The sequence below is a fragment of the Schistocerca piceifrons genome, chromosome 2 (genome assembly GCF_021461385.2).
Source record: "Schistocerca piceifrons isolate TAMUIC-IGC-003096 chromosome 2, iqSchPice1.1, whole genome shotgun sequence".
Lineage (NCBI taxonomy): Eukaryota > Metazoa > Arthropoda > Insecta > Orthoptera > Acrididae > Schistocerca > Schistocerca piceifrons.
In genome coordinates, this window is record NC_060139.1 from 398,306,778 (window position 1) to 398,324,053 (window position 17,276).

General features: G+C 38.9%; 1 protein-coding gene across 2 annotated transcripts in view; it reads right to left on the reverse strand.

The window, feature by feature from the left end:
- Positions 1-9,641: 9,641 nt before the first annotated feature.
- Positions 9,642-17,276, reverse strand: part of LOC124776225 (vacuolar protein sorting-associated protein 18 homolog) — a 267,952-nt gene continuing 260,317 nt past the window's right edge. For both annotated transcript variants that reach the window (XM_047251081.1, XM_047251082.1), the window contains one exon: positions 9,642-10,050. In XM_047251081.1, coding sequence (XP_047107037.1) covers positions 9,987-10,050 — 64 coding nt within the window. In that variant the 3' untranslated portion in view covers positions 9,642-9,986. The remainder of the gene's footprint in view (positions 10,051-17,276) is intronic.

Here is a 17,276-nt window from a genome sequence, read left to right on the forward strand (position 1 = left end):
CGACTCACGCCCCGTCCTCACAGCTTCACTTCATTTTCATATCAGTTTCTTCAAGTTTCATATCAGTGTACACTCTGCTGCAGAGTGGAAATCTCATTCTGGAAACATCTCCCAGCCTGTGGCTAAGCCATGTCTCCACAATATCCTTTCTTTCAGGAGTGCAAGTTCTGCAAGGTTCGCAGGAGAGCTTCTGTAAAGTTTGGAAGGTAGGAGACGAGGTACTGGCAGAAGTGAAGCTGTGAGGACAAGGCGTGAGTCGTGCTTGGGTAGCTCAGTTAGTAGAGCACATGCCCATGAAAGGCAAATGTCCCGAGTTCGAGTCTCGGTCAGGCACACAGTTTTAATCTGCCAGGAAGTTTCAATTCTGACATTTGTCTGGATTATTTACAGAAATCATGGTAAATGAGCAATATTATTCACATCAAACTCACTTCATGAATATTAAAAGCTGCAGCTGTGCTCAAAGGCAGTGACAACTTTCAGTCTGTGTTGGTTTAAGTTAGGAATCAGTTTCCAAGACAATGGAGTTGTGTGAGCTGTTAAACCAATTCAGCTGCCACACCTGTACCTGCAGGCATGTTCCAGGGAAGTTTATTGTGAGACAAACTGTTCATGTTGTATATTAATAACCTGTCACACGATACCAATAATAACCTCAGAAGTTTTGCAGATTATGCAGTTATCTTTGATGAAGTATTACCTGAAAAAAGGCTGCACAAATAGTCAGTCAAATGTCAACTAGAATTCAAAGTAGTGCACATGTGGGTAAGTTGAAACTTGCTGGCAGATTAAAACTGCTTGCCAAACCTGGTCTCAGACCTCGGACCTTTGCCTTTTGTGGGCACATGCTCTACCAAATGAGGTACCCTAGCATGAATCATGACCCCCCCCCCCCCCTCCCCCCAAGCTTCATTTCTGCCAGTATCTCTGTGCTGCCTCCTAAAATTGCAAATGCTTTAAATGTACAGGAAAGTAAAACTGGGTGATCCACAAAATGGAAAAAATCCAGTTTAGTGTGATTATATTATCAATGAAACAACATTGGCATCAATCAGTTCTGGTTGTAACAATTTGTGGGGTTATTAAATGAAATGATCACATAGGCACAATAACAGGTAAAACAGATGGTAAAATTCATTTCATTTTTAGGATACTGTGAAAATGCAATCAATCTGCAATGTAAACTCCTTACAAAACACTCCTTAGCCCCATCCTAAAATATTGCTTACGTGTGTGCGGCCCCCAGTGGAGAGGACTAACATGGGATATTGAACAGATGCAGACAGCACAAATAGTCACTGGTTCATTTAACTCATGGGAGAGTTATAAAGTTTCAAAAACTACTGTTAAGTGCAGAACAAAGGAGTATACATCAGTCCCCTGAGAATCACTGCCTTAGAGAATGCAAAAATACTGTTAGTCTAATCACACTGCCCACAGAGGCATTTCAACAGCCATTCTTCCTGCACTCCATATGTGAATGAAATGGGAATGAACCCTAATGTGTGGTACAATGGACAGTACCTTCTGTCATGCACTTCACAGTGGTCTGCAGAGTATGAATGTAGGTGTAGATCTGAAACATACACTTTCATTTAGCTGTTTACAACTATTTGGCTTTCCACAGTTACTCTCATGTTTGACAAAATCTAATTTGTGCACACTGATTTTGCATACTGCAGATGAATTTTATAAGTCCTCATTTTCTTCCCAAGACAAGCTTTCTCACACTTTGTATTATTTCATTTCCTCCTTGGATGGCAAACCAAGATAACTACGCTGCTCAACAGAAGAAACAGTTTTACTGGAAGAAATTACTGCCAAAATAAAAGAATATCTTTTCATTTCAGGGTTTAACCCATTGGCATACAACTTTTTATTAACATTTTCACACAGGTCTACTCTTATTTTTGACAACTGCTGATGGTCCCTATAGCAACATACTATATGTTATTTTACAGTCATTATTTTGTTATATATGGACATTATACTTTTCTAAGGAGGTAAAACAATTGTCCACATGTTGAAAAACTTGCTTTGATCACATTTAAAGCAGGATTCTCAACATTTTCCTATATCTTTTTTTTTTTCTGTTGGGGGCATTTTTGTAGCAAAATTGCTCCAGTTTCTTCTTTGCAGTTGTAGTGAATTTTCTGCTTGGCTTTTTCCTTGATCAGCCACTTGCATTTCTGTTGGGTTCTTCAAATACTAGCACCTATGTTACCTTCATTATCGGTGTTGCTAATGTGAGGGCTATTCCAAATATCCCACTTCTACTCATCAGTAATTGTCAGCAAAGTTGCTTTTGGTTCTTGTAAGTTGCCTTCATTATTGTGTACACTATCACTAATACCACTGTCACTGAAGGCAGTTTTTTTTTAAAATCACTGTTTTCAAAATCTATTTCTTCACCAAAATCATTTAACTCACTTTCTTCAAGCAACAGTCATATTCTTTCAGCTTCAGCTATAGATCAGACTGACATGTTACTGATGCATTAAAAACAAAGCCAACTTTACCCCACAGTGAACGTCCACTCACAAAAATCACTGTCCTATTTCAACACATACAGCTTCTGCCATCTACTGACGGTGCGTGTGAACTAATGTCACAGCACCTGATAAAGCACTGCCCTGCTACAGTGACCTGTTACAAGTTGGCTACACAGTGATGGAAATGTTCATCATTGTATATTAATACACAAGTACAATGATGGATGTAATCATCATTGTATATCAATGGGTGACAATGTTCTTATAGTCACTATAACTGACTGCTGGGATTTCCCCTCCAGAGTCGACACTGTGCTAGCCTCGCTCCTTAAGAAAGAAATGAGGTTGATATTGTGTGGGGATTCAATACAAACTTTTCTCCAGAGAAAAGGATGTTGAGGATTTATTTAAATCTTACAACTTGGTACAGACAGTACACTTTCCATCTAGAATTCAGAGAAACCAACAGTATGATCACAGACAGTATCATCATAGGTTTTGCTCTGGTTGATGGGTACAATATGAGAAAAACTAGTAATGGCCTGTTGGATCATGATGCACAGATAATTATAATCCATGGAATCATGGCAAAGTCATATCCCAAAGTAGTAAATAAAAGATTTAGAGATACGAGTGCACCTGCAAGGCACAACTTTAAAGCCAGTCTCGAAGGCTTAACTTGGCAAGAAGTCTACAATGCAGATGACTTAAACAACAAATATAACACATTTCTTCCAACCTGTATCACTTTCTTTAATTGCTCTTTCCTATTAAAAAACTTCAGGTGGATAAGCAGTAACAACAAGTGGCTGATTTAGATAACTAATCACATTAGAACACCACGTATGAGAAAATGGAGGTTGTATCATGACTTGAAGGACAGTCAGAGCACTGTAATGGAATTTTAACACGAAAAATTTATTTAATAATCACTTCTTGTCAACAGTCAGCAAGTTAAATCAAAATTTTATTGGGACAGGTAAATGTGTACGCTCTTAAAATTTGGAGTTCACTGATGACTACATCACAAGCAGCTATAGGAAACAAGCAAAGGCAAAACTGCATCAATTATTACATCATTAAAGAGTAAAGACTCCCATGAGTATAATGAAACTTCAGGTAGGTTTATGAGGATTAGTCACCTGTGCAATGCGTCTTTCGCATAAGGTCAATGTCCTGACAGACTGAAATACTCATTAGTGAAACCATTTTGTAAACAGTGTGAAGGAGATAATGTAAACAATTACTGGCTAATTTCTTTTCTACCAATGTTTTCAAAAGTTTTTCAAAAAGTAACGTATGACATAGTAGTGTCACATATCAAGATACATAATTTGCTCTCAGACTCTTAGTTTAGCTTCAGGAAAAGAGTAACCACAGAAACAAGCTATGGTATTTATTCTTTTGAGTGTGAGGTACTAGCAGAGATAAATGATAGATTGAAAACAATAGGTATTTTCTTTGCCTTAATACAATCATTTGTTTGAGTGGACCAACAATACTTTTGGATAAATGGGATATTGAGGGGCTGAGGAAAAGGCACAACAGTTGTTGGAAGATAGGAAGCAGAAGGTCGTCCTCCAATGTCAACAAGCAGTGAACAAGGTTTGAATCTGAGTGGGATCATGTAAAGTAGGGGGTGTCACATGTTTTTGTTCTGGACTAATTGCTCTTTTTAGTGTATATCAGAGATCTGCCACTAAACATGACAACGACACAAGCGTTATTGTGAAAGAGAGGGAGCATAATATAAATTATGTAGCTAATGGGGTAGTCAGTAACATCAGCATGTGGCTTTCAGAGAACAACTATTAACACTTAACTGCAACAACACACAATACATACAGTTTCTGACATAGAACTCTTGTAAAACAGAAATTGTACTGTACAACGGTGATCAAACAATCAGTGAAGTCAACCATTTTAAATTCTTGGGACTGATGGTAGATGGAGGGTGTTATTGTATCACATTAGAGATCTTGTGCAGAAACTGAATGCAGCTCCCTTCACTATAAGAATGATCTCCACTCTCTCTGACAATGAATCATAATGATTGTTTACTTTGCTTATTTTCCCTCTCTCTCTCTCTCTCTCTCTCTCTCTGTCTTTTTTTTGTTTGTTCAGAGACTGGTTTGATGCAGCTCTCCATGCTACTCTATCCTGTGCAAGCTTCTTCATTTCCCAGTACCTACTGCAACCTACATCCCTCTGAATCTGTTTAGTGTATTCATCTCTTGGTCTCCCTTTACGATTTTTACCCTCCACGTTTCCCTCCAATACTAAATTGGTGATCCCTTGATGTCTCAGATAATGCCCTACCAACCAATCCCTTTTTCTAGTCAAGTTGTGCCACAAACTCCTCTTTTCTCCAATTCTATTCAATACCTCCTCATTAGTTATGTGATCTACCCATCTAATCTTCAGCATTCTTCTGTAACACCACATTTCAAAAGCTTCTATTCTCTTCTTGTCTAAACTATTTATCGTCCATGTTTCACATCCAGACAAGACTACACTCCATACAAACACTTTCAGAAACAACTTCCTGATACTTAAATCTATACTCGATGTTAACAAATTTCTCTTCTGCAGAAACGCTTTCCTTGCCATTGCCAGTCTACATTTTATATCTTCTCTACTTCGGCCATCATCAGTTATTTTGCTCCCCAAATAGCAAAACTCATTTACTACTTTAAGCATCTCATTTCCTAATCTAATTCCTGCAGCATCACCCAATTTAATTCGATTAAATTCCATTATCCTTGTTTTGCTTTTGTTGATGTTCATCTTATATCCTCCTTTCAAGACACTGTCCATTCCGTCCAGCTACTCTTCCAGGTCCTTTGCTGCATCTGACAGAATTACAATGTCATCGGCAAACCTCAAAGTTTTTATTTCTTCTCCATGGATTGTAATTACTACTCTGAATTTTTCTTTTGTTTCCTTTACTGCTTGCTCAATATACAGATTGAATAACATCGGGGATAGGCTACAACCCTGTCTCACTCCCTTCCCAACCACTGCTTCCCTTTCATGCCCCTCAACTCTTATAACTGCCATCTGGTTTCTGTACAAATTATAAATAGCCTTTCGTTCCCTGTATTTTACCCCTGCCACCTTTGGAATTTGAAAGAGAGTATTTCAGTCAATGTCGTCAAAAGCTTTCTCTAAGTCCACAAACGCTAGAAATGTAAGTTTGCCTTTCCTTAAACTATTTTCTAAGATAAGTCGTAGGATCAGTATTGCCTCACGTGTTCCAACATTTCTACGGGATACTAACTGATCTTCCCCGAGGTCAGCTTCTACCAGTTTTTCCATTCGTCTGTAAAGAATTCACGTTAGTATTTTGCAGCTGTGACTTATTAAACTGATAGTTCAGTAATTTTCACATCTGTCAACACCTGCTTTCTTTGGGATTGGAATTATTATATTCTTCTTGAAGTCTGGGGGTATTTCACCTGTCTCATACATCTTGCTCACTAGATGGCAGAGTTTTGTGAGGCCTGGCTCTCCCAAGGCTGTTAGTATTTCTAATGGCATGTTGTCTATTCCCGGGCCCTTGTTTCGACTTAGGTCTTTCAGTGCTCTGTCAAACTCTTCATGCAGTATCATATCTCCTATTTCATCTTCATCTACATTCTCTTCCATTTCTATAATATTGCCCTCAAGAACATCGCCCTTGTATAGACCCTCTGTATACACCTTCCACCTTTCTGCTTTCCCTTCTTTGCTTAGAACTGGGTTTCCATCTGAGCTCTTGATATTCATACAAGTGCTTCTCTTTTCTCCAAAGGTCTCTTTAATTTTCCTGTAGGCAGTATCTATCTTACCCCTAGTGATAAGCACCTCTACATCCTTACATTTGTCCACTAGCCATCCCTGCTTAGCCATTTTGCACTTCCTGCCGATCTCATTATTTGAGATGTTTGTATTCCTTTTTGCCTGCTTCATTTACTGCATTTTTACATTTTCTCCTCTCATCAATTAAATTCAATATCTCTCCTGTTACCCAAGGATTTCTACTAGCCTTCATCTTTTTACCTACTTGATCATCTGCCACCTTCCTATTTCGTCTCTCAAAGCTACCCATTCTTCTTCTACTGTATTTCTTTCCCCCATTCTTGTCAATCGTTCCCTAATACTTTCCCTGATGCTCTCTGCAACCTCTGGTTCTTTCAGTTTATCCAGGTCCCATCTCCTCAAATTTCCACCTTTTTGCAGTTTCTTCAGTTTCAATCTACTGTTCATAACCAATAGATTGTGATCAGAGTCCACATCTGCCCCCGGAAATGTCTTACAATTTAAAACCTGGTTCCTGAATCTCTGTCTTACCATTATATAATCTGTCTGAGACTTTTCAGTATCTCCAGGCTTTGTCCATGTATACAACCTTCTTTTATGATTCTTGAACCAAGTGTTAGCTATGATTAAGTTATGCTCTGTGCAAAATTCTACCAGGCGGCTTCCTCTTTCATCCCTTAATCCCATTCCATATTCACCTACTACGTTTCCTTCTCTTCCTTTTCCTACTATTGAGTTCCAGTCACCCATTACAATTAAATTTTCATCTCCCTTCACTATCTGAATAATTTCTTTTATCTCATCAGACATTTTACAATCTAGTTGGCATATAAACTTGTACTACTGTGGTAGGCGTGGGCTTCATATCTATCTTGGCCACAATAATGCGTTCACTATGCTGTTTGTAGTAGCTTACCCGCATTCCTATTTTCCTATTCATTATTAAACCTACTCCTGCATTACCCCTATTTGATTTTGTATTTACAACCCTGTATTCACCTGACCAAAAGTTCCTCCTGCCACTGAACTCCACCAATTCCCACTATACCTAACTTTAACCTATACATTTCCCTTTTCAAATTTTCTAACCTACCTGCCTGATTAAGGGATCTGACGTTCCACGCTCCGATCCATAGAACGCCAGTTTTCTTTCTCCTGATAACGGCGTCCTCCTGAGTAGTCCCCGCCCGGAGATCCGAATGGGGGACTATTTTACCTCCGGAATATTTTACCCAAGAGGACGCCATCATCATTTAACCACACAGTAAAGCTGCATGCCCTCGGGAAAAATTACGGCTGCAGTTTCCCCTTGCTTTCAGCCGTTTGCAGTACCAGTACAGCAAGGCCGTTTTGGTTAGTATTACAAGGCCAGATCAATCAATCATCCAGACTGTTGGCCCTGCAACTACTGAAAAGGCTACTGCCCCTCTTCAGGAACCACATGTTTGTCTGGCCTCTCAACAGATACCCCTCTGTTGTGGTTGCACCTACAGTATGGCTATCTGTATCGCTGAGGCACGCAAGCCTCCCTACCAACTGCAAGGTCCATGCTTCATGGGGGGCTATTGTCTCATATGATGTTATATTTTGGGACAATTCTGTGCTCTCAACAAGAATATTCTTAGCCCAGAGAAGGGCAGTCGGACTGATCTGCAGTGTCACTTCATAAACTTCATGTAGGCTATTGTTCAGGTGTCTTGGACTGCTAACACTGTACACATATCCCATTACGGGATTGATAACACTTCCTTAAGCATTGTATAGAGAGGTGTGCACCATTAAGGAAGTTTTATTTTCGATAGGCTTCCAGCAGCACTGAATATATTGAGTGATAAAGGCCAAGTATTCAAATCTATGTTGCCAAACATGGTGGAATACAGAACTAACATAACAGCACACACAATCATATCCAAGATTTGTAACATATGGAATAAAAACACATATGTATGTTTACATCATTACACAATCTTCCCTTTCAGCACAATAAGTCGTACTATACAATGTGTGTCCATGTTGGTATCGTGAGCTAACCTAGAAGCTGGCATGTCAATTTTTAAAATAAAAGTTATGTACACACAGGTTATTGTGCTGATTACAAGTGCTCACATTCATCCCCACTTTACAACTGACATATCCCGGTGTAAACATTCTAAGTGATGCGTGTACATCAGATGGTGCAGTACTTATGTATCCCTAAGAATTTTTACACTGGGATCTGTCAGTTGTACAGTGGTTATGAATGTAAGCACTTGTAACCAGTGCAATAAAATGCATGCACATAAAAGCTGTTATTTTAAAAAGTGACACCCCACCTTCTGGTATAGCTCATGATACCAACATGGACATACTTTGTATAGCACCACTTCCTGTACTGAAGGCAAAGATTGTGAAACGATGTAAATATAGATATGTTTTTATTCCATGCATTGAAAATATTGGATATAATTGTGTGGGCTGTTATGTTAGTTGCTGGATCCTAGCATTTTAGGTTCCATCTTTTGCAGATCTGAAGACGGCAATAGAGAATTGCCAACACCAGTAATCTGTATGAATAAATGATTTTAGCGATGTTGGCAGCTGATTACAAGTGCTCACATTCATCCCCACTTTACAACTGACATATCCCAGTGCAAACATTCTAAGTGGTGTGTGTACATTAGATGGTGCAGTACTTATGTATCCTTAAGAATTTTTACACTGGGATCTGGCAGTTGTACAGTGGTTATAGATCACCTTCACATTGAAATGTCACAAGTGTGTAGATTAAAAGTTATCAAAGCCTTACTTTAAGGTAACTTACAAATTTCACCTAAGTGTGCAACATGTCCACTGTTTAACAACTGATAAAATAATTGCCTTAGTATAAGTGAACAGAACACAACAAAGCCTGAAAGTAAATGGGAATATTGTTTGAGATTTTTCAGACTGCTTTCATTTTGCTATTTCATTCACCACAGAACCATCACTCTTGTTTCTATATCAGTAATTACTGAATATTACAGACACACGACCACTGCACAACCAACCATCCAGGAACAACATAATTCTGCGACAAAAGTAGCACATTTACAGTTGATGACTTGGAAATCTGTGTAACCTCCCCCTCCCCCCTTTTAAATTAACGCTACAAAAAACTCACTACTCTCCTTCATACATTATGTTATAATAATCTTCAATGCACATATTTCTTTGATTGGAATCATTTATTTACAATAAAGTATATCATCAAACCAAGTGGATGAAGTGCTGTTTCATACCACATATTTCAAACATCAAAAAGAAAGTACATCATCAGTAGCAGAAATGCGCAGCGCCACTTAAGGATTGTACAAATATCAAAAATTAAACTGACATTAAACAGATATAAACTTTTATTATTTCTTCTTTAATTTTGTGATTTTACACAATCATGAAATGCCTGGCACTGAAACATAAACAAGTTTACAAATTATAGCCCATTTTTCAAAAAATGGGAATTTATTGCACATATTTCAATGTTTAAATGTTTATACAGTTCTACAAATTATTTACAAAATGTCAATATTAAGCTATTTAAATTCAAGCAGAATACAGACAATGTGAACCTGAATTATTCTTATTTTCTCTTTTTCTGGTGCACTAAGGGTCTCTTTAAAAAAAAGATTTTTAAAAATAAACAACAGCACTTGCAGGGTTTGAACACATCTGCAAACACTATTCCCATTCCTTCATTACTCTCTCATAGTCTTCATCATCAATGAACGGTCGATCAATAGACCTGAAATAAAGAAAATGTCATAGTCAAAATATCTTAGAATCGCTTGTTTAGTTTTCTTTGATACATCCAGCTTTCATTGGCAATAGCGATTATCACTCATAAGTTGCACTTTGTCATGATTAAAATTCTAGATGGCAGGTAAAAAAATACGAATATTAGACAGGAAAAATGCACACAAACAGCCCTGAAGAACGTTAACATTATTTCTTGAGAAGGAATAAATGAAGAATGGAGCAGCAAATGTATGTATGAAAAGAATGGTGCAGTAGGGCATGGGGGAGGGGGGGGGGGGGGGGTTGAGGAGGTTTGCACAACTGAAGACAACTGGAAATAGCGGAGGGAAAGGATTCACAGAACTATAAGAAAAGGAGAAGATTCTTTGAAATTATCAACTGTATAAATGGAAATAAAATAAAACAAGATAAATTGATAATTGGAAATGTGTATTATTTGCTGAGCGATTTACCATCATATAACCTTTTCTGAATAACAACATGTTAGTGAAGGAGATAAGGTTATAGTTTAAAGATGGCAGAACATAACTGACAGTAGATGAATTGCTTCGACATTTTTCTTTAATCTGACCTGGTGGGTCTCCCAAACACTCTAACAGTACTCAAGAATTGACCATTCTAGCATTCTATATACTGTCTCCTTTATGGATGTTACACCTTCCCAAAATTCTGCCTATAAAACGAAGTTGAGCATTTGCCTTCCCTACTATCGACCTGATGTGTTCATTCCATTTTATATCACTTTGCAGTGTTCTGCTTAGGTATTTAATAGAAAGTGACTGTGTCAAGCTGCACCCTACTAAAGTTGTATCGAAACATTCTCCTACTCATCCTTACTAACTTACATTTTATTATTATTATTATTATTATTATTATTATTATTATTATTTACATTGGGAGCAAGATGCCATTCAACACACCAACTAGAAATTTTGTCTAAGTCATCATGTATATTCCTACAATCACTCACTCAATGACGACGGCTTCCTATACACCATACAGCCATCAGCAAATAGCCATAAATTGCTGCTCATCCTGTTGGTCAGGCCATTCCTGTACACAGAGAATAAAAGCAGTCCTATCACACTGCCTTGGGGCACTCCTGATGATACACTTGTCTCTGATGAACATTCGCCTTCAAGGACCATGTACTGGGTTCTATTACTTAAAAAGTCTTTGAGCCACTCACATATCTGGGAACCTAAACTGTATGCTTGTATCTTCGGCAACAGTCTGCTGTGGGGCACCATGTCAAATGCGTTCTAGAAATCTTGCAACATGGAATCTGCCTGTTGCCCTCCCTCCATGGTTTGGAGGAAAACTTTTCCCTTTGCTTTCTTCTACTGCCACCCTAAACTGGTCAACGTGTGACTGGATAGAAGTCTTCGACCCACATAGTGATTTTATGCATGACCAGAATTTACTTGGGTTCTTGGCCAGATCTTTCATTAAGGGCTAATGGTGGAAGCTGCTTATGCTTCACGCATTGAGCTTCTTATGAATGCATGAATTTTAACTAACATTTGCCTGTCCACATTTGTGCTTTTTTTAACTGAGACAACAACAATGTTTGTTTCCACAGCATTTTCTGTGTATGATTGTTAAACTATGGGGGGTCCCTTCCATTCTTAATCCACTTACTTGGCACATATTCTCCAGAGTGTGATTTACAATCAGTTTAAACTTTGTCAATAATCCCTCTACATCCATCATACTGCAGCTAAATGGTATTTATTCATTGTCTAATTGGGATGTTAACAACTGCTTATATGCTTTTTCTAGCATGAACACCCTCCTGGCCTCCTTGATGGATTTATTAACTTTAGTAGGCATCATCACTATGGTGACATTATGATCACTAACCCATCTTTCTACACTGACACTGTCAGTAAGGTCAGATCTGTTTGTAACTACAAGGTCTAAAATATTTCCATTGTGTGTGTTATCTAACTAATTGTTCAGGGCAGTTTTTGGAAAATGTGTTCAGAAGTACATAAGAGTGTCTGTCCCTAGCTCCTGCAGTGGATCCACAGATGTTCCAGTCTATACTCAGTCAGTTAAAATCACCTCCAACTAATATTGTATGATATGGATATGTCTGCAATATGGGTTGTAGACTATTATGAATGACTGTCACAGCAGAATCAGGTGGCCAGTAAAAGCATCCAGTAATTAATTTGGTTTCACCTAGAACTTCCAGATAACTTCATTGTCACATTCAAATTTGCCCTACTAGAGACAATATTTTTGTCAACTGCAATGAATGCTCCCCCTCCTTTGGTATCTAATCTGTCTTTCTGATATACGTCCCATGAATCGCTAACTATCTCAGAGCTTTCTACTATGGGTTTCAGTCAGCGTTTGGTCCAAAGAAAAATTTGAGTGTGAGGAATTTCCTGCAAGACAGTAAATCCTGGAACTTTGTTACAACCACTTTGACAATTTACTGTTAAAATTTTGACAGTCTTTGATAGTCGAAATGTCACTACTTTGTACACAATCTGATTTCACTCTCTGTGTTTTGACTGGTGAGACTGATCAAAAAAGAAGAGCTCAATCTACCACATAGCCTTAAAAAAAAAACACGACATGTGCACTCCACGAGTACTCTGCTACCCAAGTAGCTGCTTCCTTTTTGTAGTGCACATCTGACCTATCAAGAGGAGTCCTAGAACACTACATTCTGTAACACATGTCCAGAAATCTGCAGCATGACCATCACAGAACTGATGGAGGCTCTGATAGAGACCTTCCCCTCAGCTCAAAACCAAAGGACTCTGGGTACAATGCTGCAAACTGTGAGCTCTACTTGCACCATGAGAGTGAGTCCAGCAGCCTTCACTATTTCTGCCAGATGCCTGCAACAACTGTGAATGTCCTCAGAACTCAAGTGACAGGCATCATTGGTACCAATACGGGCAACGACTTGTAGACTACTGCACCCTGCATAGCTGCAGGCGAGATCCCCACATCTCAGAGGGGGCCCTCGGCAGACACACTGAGCGCACATTGTGCTTCTTTCCAGCCCTGGACATTATTTCCCTAAGGGGCTCCATAATTCACCTAACACTGGAGCTCCCAATAACTAGTAATCCCCCCCGTGTGCCTGCTCAGACCCTGCTAAAGGAATGGTCACCTGTCTACTCACAGAGTATATGGGTGAGGCCAGATGGCCAGTCTCCATACTGACTCTCCTCTTTGAGTGACCCAACAGTGTAGCAACCCGCCTCTCACCCTGTAGTGAGTACTGATTGCCAATGTCAGGTATGCTGGAAGGTGCCTTGACAGCAGAGCACGTGGGTGAAACAAACGACACCTGACGTGTCCCATGCAACGCAACAGTTACTCTGTTATTGCCATACCCTGAGGCAGCAGGCTGTAGACTGCTAATTGTGACCATAAGTGTCTTCAGCTGTTTGAGAACTCCAGCTAGCACCTCCTGAATCCACACACAGCATGCATACATCCTATCCATCAAACTACTAGTAATTTGAGAATTAAATATGAAAACAAACAGAAAAAGCTAAATATGTGACTTGCTAGTCTCCTGGTGCTTCACCAATGGAGGTTGGTAGCTGACTGAGCTGTGGCCAATAGTTACCGGTCATCCAAAAATGAACAAACAAATTATGGCTGTGCAAATACACATGTTACCATTATTAAAATGTGATTTTATACCTCTGAAACATGTAAGTACACGATGAATTTAAGAATTAAACTTCACAACCTCAGAAAAACACAAAAAGAGTTTAAGAATTAAATGGAGAATACCGAGAAGCTAATATGCTACATGCTAGTCTTCTGGTGCTTCACTCATGAAGGCTGTTACATATATACCATTAGAAAATACTGTCTATGACATAAATTGTTCTGTTTGATTGTATTCATGTTCTCATATTTGAATTAAATCGAACACAGAGTATGCAACATTGAAAAGCAAGCTCTTGTGAGACAGCAGTTTCTTCCACTGACCCCTGTAATTATTTGTAGGATTCCAGTTAGCCATTCAGTTAGACAGCTGTCATTATGGTATGGATTTTTGGGAATATATTTTGTCATTATTTCTGAGTGACAGAAGGGTACTAGAGAAACAACCCAAGGCATGCCTATTCACTGATGTCTCATTGTATGTCACACCCACATGTGTAAACAGTTAGCCACAAGCTCCACTCTTAAATGTTCCACCACACTGGGGACCCCCAAGATGGGAGACAACACAGACATATATTTAGCAATGCAGTAGTCTCAAGATTTGTCTAAATGAAAATCAATCTATTGGAACTGACTTGCATTCATTTTGTTGGCAGTCATAAATTGTTAGCAGTCATAAATATTCTATGCAAGCTGTAAATTATGCACATTGTCTGTCTGCCCTTGAAAAAGTTACAATGACTTCAGAGAGGACTTCTGCTTATGGAAAGCTGGGCTACACATGATTCTATACCAGTGTAGATCATCTTTCAGCTAGTGAGTGCTGCAGTATAGGGGTGGACACTGACATGAGGAAGAATGATTTGTCATATTGGTTAATATCATTGTTTGCTGCAATAAGCAAGTCTAACCTTATTCGAAAGGTCACCGTAATGTGCAGTGTTGATGGTGGATCACTCATGCAAGAAATCATTAAGACCAACACCACACTAGCAAGAAACACACACACACAAACACACACGTTCATTTGTAAACAACTTGCTAGCTGACAAATGAGTCTTGGCTACCAAAGAGGCTGCTTCAGCCTTTCTATGCCACTCTCTATTGATTTGTTTTTATTTGTGCATTTACTGATGTACTCAAGATTCATCAGGCCACAATGTGACTCAAAAATGCTTCCTCTTTAGCTGCAAATGTCCCTGTAACTCTTTCACTAACCTGAAGATATTTAATCTTCAGTTCTTCAACTCTAAAGTTGAGGGGGTGGGACTGCACTTTACAGAGACCTAGTTCTTTCACAACAATGGTTCGACAGCTCCCATAACTTTAACTAACCTGAGAAGCAATTTTGGATACTGTCAAATGTCGACTGCCTTCAATGCAATCACAAATGGCATTAATGTTTTACAACCTGTTTTGAACTTCTTATTCCAAGCACACACAAGAAGTCTTGGATGTGTTTCAGCACTGAAAGGTGCTTTCAACTCCATAAAATTTCTACTGCTTTCACACCTTCATGAGTAAGAAATTTGACAATGATGCATTGCACAGTTGTACGATGCACCTGTTGCTTAAATATAAGAAGCATATGGTTATGCGAATGCTTACTGTCTCCAATCTTCACCAACACCACACAGAAATTCCGCTGCTCTCTTCAGCTAAAAATATGCAGAATAGAAAGCATCATTAATATCTGATCCGCCCTTGTATCTCTATCAGAAAGTAGAGCCTGTGGTTAACGATGCTATAAAAGGTGCTGTATGAAACAGTTGATTAGCAGAAACCTGACAAAACACCATACAATATAGAAAACAGTTACTCCTTCCAAAATGTTTTTAGTTTTCTTCCATCATTTGAAAATAATGTTAGAGTATGTCATTTTAAAATAATGTTAGAGTCGATTGCCAGATTTTCATATGGTGTCAAGAACTTTGTCTGACTAGGTGCTAACAACAATTCAACACACAGCCATGCTGGGAAAGCATCAAGTGTTACTTGTGGTAATTAATTATTTGTTGTGGCAAGTTTCTAGCATTCTACAACATAAAAGTTGTTCACCATCAGTTTACTGTGATGTGTAGGGTATGGACTCCATGGTCCACTTCAGTATTCCCAAATATACTCAGAGCAAATATTTAATGTGATGAATGTAAAATCAGATGTGTTAAAATGACAGTCCCTCTTTTTAATGATTTAGGTGTTTTCACACAGGAAAAATTACAAGATGATTTGTATAAAGGCCTTCAAAGCAGACATAATGGAATATGGGTCATGACAACACAATGGTAGGAGGGAGCAGTGAAGTGAAACTTGGGCGATGATCATTGCAATGATACTGCCTCTAGGTGTATGTATTGGAAACTTCAGAAATTACTGGAATGTTGACATGTAGAAAGAGCAGTCTTTAACAAAAATTGTTTGTCTGCAAAACTGTTTGCCATCACCGTATTTTGTGCATATTTTCACTTAGCCTTCCATTTGCATACTGTTCTCCTGAAAATCAGGCACAGCCTTTAGTTATTTATGGTATCAGCACTTTTCCATACCATGTGATCTTCCAGTAGCACAATTAATCTAGACTAGTGCTGTTTCCCCCACCCATTTCAATCTAAATTTTCTTTTCCTTCCTCCACTTTTTCCAGTATATCTGAACATAAATGAGCTCCCTGACTGATAGACCAAAAGTGTCAATATTCTCTTCATCTTAATGCTGCTGTTTCCTGCAACAACAGATTCTGTTTGAACTGAAGAGTCCCCGCCCTTTATCTTATCCCTCACCACATTACCTCCCTAGACTACATTTTTCTTCAGCTTTTAGAGACATCAACTGGTTCTCTGAGTTAAAGTTTAATTACTTTAAGTATTCTGTACTGCTATTTTCAAAGTGTTCAGCACAAGGTGTTTTTTCAGTCACTGCCCGTATGTGGAAATTGGGCACTGGTACGCAGAGGTGGGCTCAGTTGAGCAAACAGCTAATGCATGGGCAGTCATTTCTATGTACATGACAAATCTGGTTAGTGAGATAACTATTACTGAGTTAACACAATTGTAACAATGATTGTTTAACAGAAAGATACAATTCAAATATAAAATACTCAAATTATATTGCATTCGTGGAACATGAGGTTGGCCCACTCAATAGAGACTTTTGTGGTTTTGCAGCAGTGTGATTTCCCTATCACAGTACCATTGTACAATGGTTGGAGCAGTGATTTGAAGACATCTTTGTGGACCATGATGTGAGAACATTTGTTCAAAGCTTTATGGATGAAAATTGAGTGTTCACTGTGAGCAAAGCAAGTGGGAAACAGATCTTGGCTGTGTGGTCTTGAAGCTATTGTATCAATTGTGGCTGTTCTGCTATGGATGGCAAGTGTGTGTGTGTGTGTGTGTGTGTGTGAGAGAGAGAGAGAGGGAGGGGGAGGGGGAGAGAGAGAGAGAGAGAGAGAGAGAGAGAGAGAGAGAGAGAGAGAGAGAGAGAGAGAGAGAGAGGGGGGGGGGGGGGCATTGTCTGCCAGAATATGTGACAGCTCCCCACACATCGTTTCTGCTAAAGATGTT